We start from the raw sequence: 10051 nt of genomic DNA on the forward strand, positions 1-10051 counted from the left end.
TATCATTTAGCAGACACTCTTATCCAGAGTGACTTACATTTTTTTTTTATTTCAGTTTATACACCTGAGCAATTGAGGGTTAAGGGCCTTGCTCAGGGGCCCTGCAGTGGCTACTTGGTGTACTGGGATTCAAACCAATGACCTTCCGATCAGTAGTCGAACACCTTAACCACTGAGCTACCACATCCCTGTCATCCCCCATTAGTTTTTATCCCCATTAATAAAACTAAAAATTGCTGTTTGTAGTGAAGTTTCTGATATACAGCTCACTGGTGTGTGCGGATGAAAAGTTAAAGAATATAAAGAGTTATTTGTTAAAAGATTTCTTTTATTCAAATAGCTATACGATAGTCATAAATTAATATATGCTATGATGATAACAGAATCTGTGAGGATCTTTTTTATCTGCTGCTGTGGGTTTCTGGTGATAAAAGGTTTAAGCCCTGAATTGATTTGAGTTTTTCTCTGTTGTGTTTTGTTTGCGTTCCTTCGTATGCAGCTCTCCCTGAAGTTGGTAAGTGTAAGTGTCTATTTCACCCGTCATACTATTCTAAAGCCTTTTTTTTTCCGTACAACTTTGGGAGAAACAATACAATAGGAGATTTTCTTAGAGATATCTTAGAGCTGATGTAACAATTAGACTCGCTTGTGGATTACAGTAATTCTTATGCACGTTATAATGTGTTCATAGCAAGTGGACTTTACACAGGAAAAGGGTTCTCGGTGAGGCAAGGCTTTTAAACACGAAGCCTTAGAAAACAAGAACTTGTTGATTAAATGTAAACTACTAATAAATATTTATTTACTTCATTTTCCTGAAGCCTGCTCTAAAAATCTATCTTTAATGAATTATAAGATCACTTTATTTATAAATTTTCAATTATATCCAGCAGGTGGCAACGCTGTATTATTATATATTTATTTTATTCTCCTACTACAGAAAGCAACATTTCCTCAATGACATGCGTTTAGATCTGAAACAAAGTTTGTTCCTGTTATCACTTACATTTTGGAAGCTATAAACATATTTCCTGAAAAGTAATAAGACCATAAATGTATTTTTGTCCATTCAGAAATCTTCTGTTTTGTTGAGTGTCTTTGTTTTCTTAGCTTCATATGCATGTGAAAAGCATGTGGAAGTTTATTGCACTCTAAGGCAAATTGACATGGATTCATCTAACTGAACCAGTTCCAAACGAGTTTGTATTTTTTTGCATTATGTATTTTCCGTATAGTACCAAAAGCGGTTGTATCTAAAGACATTTGCTGATGATGTACATTATATTGTGGCTTCTAAATAGTAGAAGAACACCAACGTAGCAAAAATATACTTGGGTATTCAGGCCAGCTTCTGTACTGTGTGTGTGTGTGTGTCTATGTGTGTCTGTGTGTGTGTGTTTAGGGAACAATCCAGGAGGATTACAGTCATTTACCCCCGGAGCAAAGACGAAAGAAACTGCAGGCCAAGTTAAATGACATCAGCAAAGACATCCAGAAAGAGATGGATCAGAGGTATGTCCACACACACACACACACACACACCACACACACACACACACACCACACACACACAGGTTTAATTTGGAGCCATTAGTGAAAGTCCAAGGTTCCAGGAAAGTGTCATCCTACAGATGATATTGTTTCAGCACCGGAGCCACATCATGTTTCTCTTCTCACTGACTGTAGGGACGCGCTGAATAAAATGAAGGAAGTGTACATTAAGAACCCACACATGGGCGACCCCAACAGTGTAGACCCGCGTTTAGAAGAGGTGCGGCAGAGCATCGAGAAACTCCAGCTCGAGGCACACAAATATGAGGTGAGACCGACTCTCTCTCTTTCTCTCTCTCTCTCTCTCTCTCTCTCTCTCTCTCTTTCTCTCTCTATGCTGGGTCATATTAAAAGATTTTTCATAGAATTGTACTGACTTTTTTACTGATTTTCTTTAATTCAATAGAAATTGGAAGTATTTATTTTAAATTATACCAGACGTTTTTAAAATCCAACTAAGCCTAGCTACTTTTAACTTTAAGAAACTTTCTCTGAAGCTTCAGAAGTTCATTTTATGCATACAAATGGAATGTACAAATTATGCATACTTCCTGATATCCTAGAAACTCTCACTTTGTGCTTTTCTTGCTGTATAACATCCTGATGGAGTTTTCAGGCTGATTTAGTCCTTGATCTAGTGAATGAGTATCATTGTATTCATTAATAGACACTAAATGCACTTCTGTATGTCGCTCTGGATAATAACGGCCTCTGTCGTGTTTTACATATAACGTAACATAGTATGATGTGACACTTTATGATGGAGTTTTATAGAAAAATAATCAGCTTTCCTGTAGAAAGAGTATTTCCATCACTGACATCGTCACATCCAGTTTTATTTCTTTACATATTCAGGTTTTGTGTCTTCTGGTTGTGCTTCTTAATAATTGTTAGATGTAACAGGGTGGACTACTGTCCGTGTGCTTCTCGTCTTCTCATAGACCTGGCTAACAGACGTGGAGAGGAAGCTGCTGGAGAAGGATAGCACACTGCGGAGACAAAGCGCCCCTTTTGATCCACAGGGCAACACGGGCAACGTTGCAAACAGCTGTGCCCAGAACAGAGAGAGGTATTCCAGAAGCACACACACACACACACACACACACACTCACACACACCCACAAACACACACACAGACATACATACACACAAACATGCTCATAAACACATACACACAAACACACACACATACACACACATACATACATACAGTACATACACACACACACACATATATACACACATGCCCAGAAACACACACAAACACACACACACACACACAGACAAACACACATACATACACACACATGCTCATAAACACATACACACAAACACACACACATACACACACATATATACACATGCCCACAAACACACACATACACACACGCCCACAAACACACACACATACACACACACAAATTCAAATTGATTTGTATAGCGCTTTTAACAATGGACATTGTCTCATTGTCTCACACACAAACACTCACACACATACACCCAAACACACCCATAAACACACACACACACCCTGCCTGCCACCCTGTGGTATTCGGTCACCTCGCCCTTATTAACGTTGTATTCATTTGAACTGTTGTATGTATTACATGTCTTCTGTGCACAGTCCGGACGGCAGCTATACGGAAGACCCCAGCACGGAGACGGTGCAGTTCAAGTCACGCAGCACCGAGTTTGACGATGAGTTTGACGATGAAGAACCTTTACCCACCATAGGAACATGCAAGGCTCTCTACCCTTTCGAAGGTAGCGGCAGAAATATCCTAGAGGATAGAGTACTCATTATTGGTGATTTAAGAAATGAATCTCTAAAAAGTCTTCAGAGAGGAAACATCTCTCATCACTACAGTCTTTTTACAAACCGTGCATGAACGTGTTGGCGGCTTAGTTCTAGTGGAGGGAAATCTTCCTGACACAACATCCAGAGACATTGTAGATACTGTAAGTCTGTGCTTCTGATGTTGTGAAAGTCAGGTGTACACATACTCTTGGCCATATATTAATTCATGAGGATGAGGTTCCTTTTGAGATTGGTTCCTCTCAAGGTTTTTTTATTATGTTGACTCAGGGAATTTTCTCTGCGCTCATTTCCTCAAGCTTGGAACTTTTTTAGAATTTTTTAAAGAATTCCTGTAAAGCTGCTTTGAGACAATGCCCATTGTTAAAGGGCTATGCAAATAAAATGAAATAAAATTAAATGTAATGTTAAAGTTAGTAAAATCAGTGTTGTACTGTAACAGAGTACAAATGCTTTGTTACTGTACTAAAGTAGAAATGTCACGTATCTGTACTTTACTTCGCTATTTAAATTTATGTCAACTTTCACTTTTACTCCACTACATTTCCTAGATAAAATGTGTACTTTTACTCCGCTATATTTCCACTAAGAATCTTCGTTACTCGTTACTACAAAATAAAATTAGAAGAAATGTGTGCGACTGCAATTAGGGAGGTTTGGCGAATCACTGCTCCTAGATTGCATTACGCTCCGCACGCTCTACGGAGAAGCACAGGGACGCGCAGCGTGCACGCGCAGTCAGAGCTGGAGGCGTTTATCTATAACGTTAATCGGCGGAAAGCCGCAAATACGGCAACCAAAAGCAGTGAAATTTCACTATTCTTATTACCAGAGTTGTAGCACAAACAAAATATTAATGCAAACAATCCATTCAATACTAAATAAAAATAACATTTATTGATTTGGTCTTTGTCTTGTGAATATTTTTATATTAATGACTGCATTCATTGGACACACTGTTTGTAGAGAATGCACACATACATGAACTGATTTGATGCAAGACTGTCATCATTACATCATGCATAAAGTTTTGGTGTCCACTTTTGCCTTTTTAAATAATACCATAACTTTTGGCTTACTATGTAGTCATATAATATATAATATAAAACTCTTCTTGCTTTAAATTCTCACTGAGGGCTAAAACCCCCTAAAGATGAAATCCTAGAACCGCCCCTGCTCTTATGCCTACCGAAAATCACTGAAATTTTCCTTTTTACTTTTACTTCAAATACTCAAGTACATTAAATATCAGAAAATTACTATTGATACTTATGTACAGTATATATCAGATACTTTAAGACTTTTACTTGAGTAATATTCTAAAAGGTAACTTTCACTTCTACCAAAGTGTTTTTCTAGTACGATACTTGTATTTTTACTCAAGTATTGCTTACTAGTACTTTATACATCACTGAGTAAAATACAATTGTAGTATTTCTTCTGGACTAAGGCAGAATTTTGACGAGTGGCAAAGCAAGCACCATTTGAACAGCACAAATGTTACGCAGCTGTTTCTAACCACAAAATACTGAAAGAACTGTTACAGCTGTAGTAGCTGCAGTAGCTATTGCTCTGGACATCTATTAGGTATGGTGTTGCTATGTATATTCGTAAAACACATCCTCTAACTTTCTTATCTCTTCTCGCGCTTTAGGTCAAAACGAGGGCACCATCCCCATGGCGGAAGGTGAGATGCTGTACGTAATCGAGGAGGATAAAGGTGACGGCTGGACACGAGTGCGCAGAAACGAGGATGAGGAGGGATACGTGCCTACGTCCTACATCAAGCTCTGCTTCGACGCCAACTCCAAAGGTGCCATGACCTATATTTAAGCCACAGAGCTAAAACGGCATGCGTAGCATCAACGCCTTTCTCTGACTATCCCTGTCCCTCTGGTCATTTTTATAGGCCAGGACGACGGCGTGTAATTTTCACTTTAGTCCATTTCTGCTTTTGAAGTTTTTTTTTTGCATACAAGAATGCAAAAGAATGAGAGAGTAAGGGAGAGAGCGAGAGAGAGATAGAGGTAGAGAGCTAAATGAAAAACCACCTTCATCCCAAAGGACAGGAAGTGGACTGAAACTAAATGTGCAACATATCATGTAGCATATTAAACTATTTGATATTTACAGGCTTCTTTATTTTGTATCTTTCTTTCTCTCTCTCTCTCTCTCTCTCTCTCCCTCTCTCAGTGTGAACAAGAAGAAAAAAAGACTTTTTGTCCATAAGGATGAGAAGGCAATAGAGCCGCCATTGAGGCAGGCTAGTAGAAAACGCTGCTTAATCTACATTTCATATCATATCTTTGGGTATTGTGGTTGTTTTTGTATAAAAAAAAAATCCATGTATATTTATATGTCTGTCTATGGCTGAGCCACAGGTAATATTTCTTTCTGAGTCTTTAAATTTGACGACGAGATTGACGGTAAGCAATAAAAGTGTTTTGAGGCTTTAGTCAACTATCAGATTGTATTAAAAAAAATAGACATTTTCGATTTTTATCAGTTTCTGTACATCAGTGTTTAAACTCCTAAATTATATCACTGTAAATACTTTACGAGCGAGCATGAAAGAACAATGTCTAGTCTTAACGTTTACTCAGGTACTTATTTCTTTGTATTTGTTTAACTAATAAATATACAACACTTTTCCCCGAGCAGTTAGATTCAAACTAAACGTGTATAACCATAAAAAAAGAACTACCTACATGAATTCCTGCATGCTTTAAATTTTTGCTTAAAATAGCTTTATTTTCCATGATCTCTGTTTTGAGACAGCAGCCAATGTCATCTACAGTAGTGTAGTTAAAGAGATTAAGATGAAATCAGATATACAGTATAGTGTGATGAGAGAATACGAGTCCACGAGCTCCATTTTGCATGCAGTTATTCTCACGACTGGCAAGTCACACCAGCTGAAGACATTTCCATGAAGATTTAAATGAGGCAAAGAAAAAAAAGCACATTGTGTGATTTCTGATGCTTATAGCTAACATTGTAATAATGTGACTGCAGCTGCTTCTGCATGCTATTTTAACGCTTAAAGGCTTTTCTGTCGCTGTAATATTAAAGCTTGTCTGTCCATTTTTTTTTCCTGTAAAGCAATAGCTGTAAATTCTGCCTCACTGCTTTATAGACTGATACAGCAGGAAATATTAACACTGACACTTTTTTGATCACCTGCTAGGTGATGAGTCGACGTATGCTCGAGAACGAATTTAGGAAAACAGAGAGGAAGTATAGCACTGTATTTTTGGACAGTTAAGTGTAGACATAATCGAGTATAAGACTCTCCCACCCAGGTGTAGTGCGTATCGTCCGGACCTCATAAGAAGTCACATAGTGATGTACGTATAAAGCTGCATTAGCAATAAATCCAGCTGTTGTAGATCCTACTGTCTCTTCTCATGGAGTCAACGCAGAACCCGGTCCGGTTCATAGAGCCATAGAACAGTTCGAAGATGTTAGATATTCAATACCTAGCATTCTGTGAAGTACAGGAAGGTGAAAACATTTTGACTTTCATTGTATTGTACAGTTATTATAAAGTCTCATCACCTGCTTGTGGGCAAATAAAAGTGTCTTATAGTCCAGTAATGATGGTATTCTTCAATGCTACATGTCTAACATCTTGTATGATTTTTGTGTTTTTTATTTATTTATTTACTTTTTTCTTTTTCTTTTCTTTTTTTTTTTTGTTCTTTTTTTTTTTTTTGCAGATCCCTAAAAGCGTTTGGCTGGCACAGAAGTGGCAGGGCAAGCATCCTTGCATGAAACATCCTCCTCTTTAATGCGTAGTCAGAGAGGTGCTGTGTGAGGCCGTCTGACCGGCCGAGCCATTCTTAACCCAAACTCTGAATGAATCTCTTCTTCTTCGCGCCGCAGGCAAAAAAAACTATTCATATAACTGTTCGGAAACTATTGTTTGAGATCTGTTTTGTTTCTTTGTTTGTTTTTAAATAACCCGTGTGTTAATGATTTGCAGAGCTTGCTTCTCGTATAAGCCTAGACTTCTCAGCCTTGTGTAGTAGCTGCTTGCTCTCTGGCCGGAGCAATTAGAGCTCAACTCTAGTCCTCAGAATCAGATACAGGACCGTGACGTGCTTCTAGTCAAGCTGGTCAAGCTTTTCATAATAGTCCGGATCCAGTAGCTGCCGTCTTTCTGCTGGCCTGCAGAAGGTTCTTGAAAATTCCCTAGGGATTTTTAAAAAAAAAAAAAGAAAATACTAATCAGGCCAAATATGATTGTGAAAAGCATTAATATATTATGGCAGTGGTTGAGTGGGTGGGTTAAGGGGTCGGGTGTTATTTTGAAAGGTATCTCATATCATGTACATTATGGTGTTTTTTGTGATTAAATCTGTTGAGTGAAGTGGTTGAAGCAGGCAGCTTTAGAGTTGCAGTCCTTCAGTCGGTCACTCTTTCTTCACAGAGATGAAAGCAGTGCAACCTCACTCATCACTCACTCATCACTCATTTAGTCACTCGCTCACTCACTCATGCTCACTTTCTTCCCTGTATTGTGTGTATACGCTGCATCTCTCTCTCTCTCCCTCTCTCTCTCTCTCTCTCTCTCTCATAATTCTTTAGCACCAGACACTGCTGTACCATACAATACAGTTACTAACACAAATCTGTTTTTCAGTGGATAGTTTCTTCAATATATAACTTCAATTAAATACTTTCGAAAAGCATGTGTCGCTGTCATTCGACCTACGATGACTCCTACTAAACAAGTATGAGTCAGTTCCTGCAGTAATGGCAGTGAGCCACCGTCGAGTAAAGGATGACAATATTGAATTCCAGTAAAAATTAAGAAAATGCTATTTTTCTTCGAGGCATTAAAATTCAACACATTCGGTGTAGGTATATAGTAAATAAGGAAACACATGGTGGACATGCTGTCAGAGGATAATAAATCAACAGCTCCAAGAGCGCTGACACTGGAGACTTCTTCCATAAATGTTAAAAAGGTTCTTATTCCATAGCAAGGATTACGTTTTATTCTTATTTAAGAGAAAGATTTGATTATATTTACTCTTAGATTAGGCTGAGCATCTGCCTTACAGGTCCACATGAATGAGTTGTTACTGTAGAAATAAGTATGCATCAGGAGAAGTAAATTAATTTAAACATGCATGTTGTTGTTATAGACAAAGAATCGACACTTTCTGCTTAATTAGAATCGAGAATTCACTCAAACTTTGAAATTAGTGATTGTGATCGTATCACACTGTCTGGTGGAAAAGAGCTAATGTTCTTTGTGGTTTCCTGTCTCTTTCATCCTGTCTTCCTCTTCCTGTCTTGTACTTTTCCTCACTTTGAATCTGTTTCTTTTTTCATCCATCTCTCCCTCTTCCATTGTTTCTTATTTTTACTTTTCCTGTCTCTCTCTTTTCTCTCTCTCTCTCTCTCTCTCTCTCTCTCTCTCTCTCTCTCTCTCTCTCTCTCTGTGGGCTCAGTGGCCGTGGCCATAGCCGTGTGTCGTGTAGCTGTAGTGGTGCGTTCACTCGATGTTGATGATGTTCTCCAGCTGGTGCTGTGTTTCTGCGCATGCATGCTTGCCCTGTCTCTTTGTCTGTGCCAGTCTTAGGGGTCCAGCAAGTTCTTGCCTTCACTTCCTGATGGGCGAACTTGCTTCTTCAGTTGTGTTTGTGCCTGTGGTTTACTTTTTACTTATTTATTCATTATCTATATTTGAATTAAAAGGTTTTTAATTTTCGCCACCCGTGCATGGCCACTTGCTTCATGCTCCCTAAGTTCTTCTCTCTCCCTTCCTTTTTTTTTACTTGTTCTATTTTTTATGAAAATTGAGATGCTTCTTTTGGATCAACATCATTTTTCAGTAATTTATGTTGATGTTAAAAACAAATATTTACCTCATTTTTGATGGATTTTGGGCTGCTGTTTCAATCAGCTCTGAATGACTAACATTGTGGTTTATCTCCATTTATAAAGAAAGAGTACTGCAGTATGGAGCTGCGAGTCTGATTGTGTGTGTGTGTGTGTGTGTGTGTGTGTGTGTGTGTGTGTGTGTGTGTGTTTTCTCTGTATTGTGCTTTGGATTTTCTGACTCTCTCTTTCCCTCAAGACATTCTCATAAACACCAAACTGCCAAGATATCAGAGCCTTGTAACATCAGTGTTGATCCCAGCTGCTGTTTATTAGTAATAATAGAGCTTAATTCTATTTCAATTTTCCAAACAGAACCATTGTAAAATGCATCACCTTTTTATGTGCAAATTAATCAAATTAAAGGCCGTTGTGAAATATGCTGCTGTGTGTCAACATTGAGTGTTCTATAAATCTTACTTATTAACAATAAATTATTATGTTTAATACATATTTAAAATTATGTTCTGTATTTTTGCATTATATGTATACAAATATGTATTTTCTGCCAGTAGATGGCAACACGGGGCAAAAGTTGGTGTACAGTACACAGACATCCAGTTTCAATCTGCATAAAAAACAGATCAAATTCTGCTGGAAAAAATGATTACCATATATGGAAGTGCTTTAAAAACATCTAATGTATTTTGGCATAATTATGAGAGTGAGTCTTATTGATGTGATAACAAGTTGTATTTTTTTTTGCAATACGAGATACAAAGTCATAACTTCAAGATAGTAAGTCTATTATTTTATTCATAATGTCAACAAGTCAGAATTGATGAAAAAACT

General features: G+C 37.8%; 1 protein-coding gene across 5 annotated transcripts in view; it reads left to right on the forward strand.

The window, feature by feature from the left end:
• The window catches only part of fnbp1a (formin binding protein 1a), a 30495-nt gene extending 20854 nt beyond the window's left edge, over window positions 1–9641 (forward strand). For 2 of the 5 annotated variants that reach the window (XM_060881337.1, XM_060881340.1), the window contains 6 exons: window positions 500–520; window positions 1403–1512; window positions 1687–1819; window positions 2493–2620; window positions 3176–3315; window positions 5022–5200. In XM_060881337.1, the coding sequence (XP_060737320.1) occupies window positions 500–520; window positions 1403–1512; window positions 1687–1819; window positions 2493–2620; window positions 3176–3315; window positions 5022–5200 (711 nt within the window). Of the gene's footprint in view, window positions 1–499; window positions 521–1402; window positions 1513–1686; window positions 1820–2492; window positions 2621–3175; window positions 3316–5021; window positions 5201–7086 lie in introns of those variants that run through there. The other 3 variants (XM_060881338.1, XM_060881341.1, XM_060881339.1) reach the window with 2 other exon arrangements.
• The last annotated feature ends 410 nt before the right edge of the window (window positions 9642–10051 follow it).

The sequence above is a fragment of the Tachysurus vachellii genome, chromosome 11 (assembly GCF_030014155.1).
Source record: "Tachysurus vachellii isolate PV-2020 chromosome 11, HZAU_Pvac_v1, whole genome shotgun sequence".
NCBI lineage: Eukaryota > Metazoa > Chordata > Actinopteri > Siluriformes > Bagridae > Tachysurus > Tachysurus vachellii.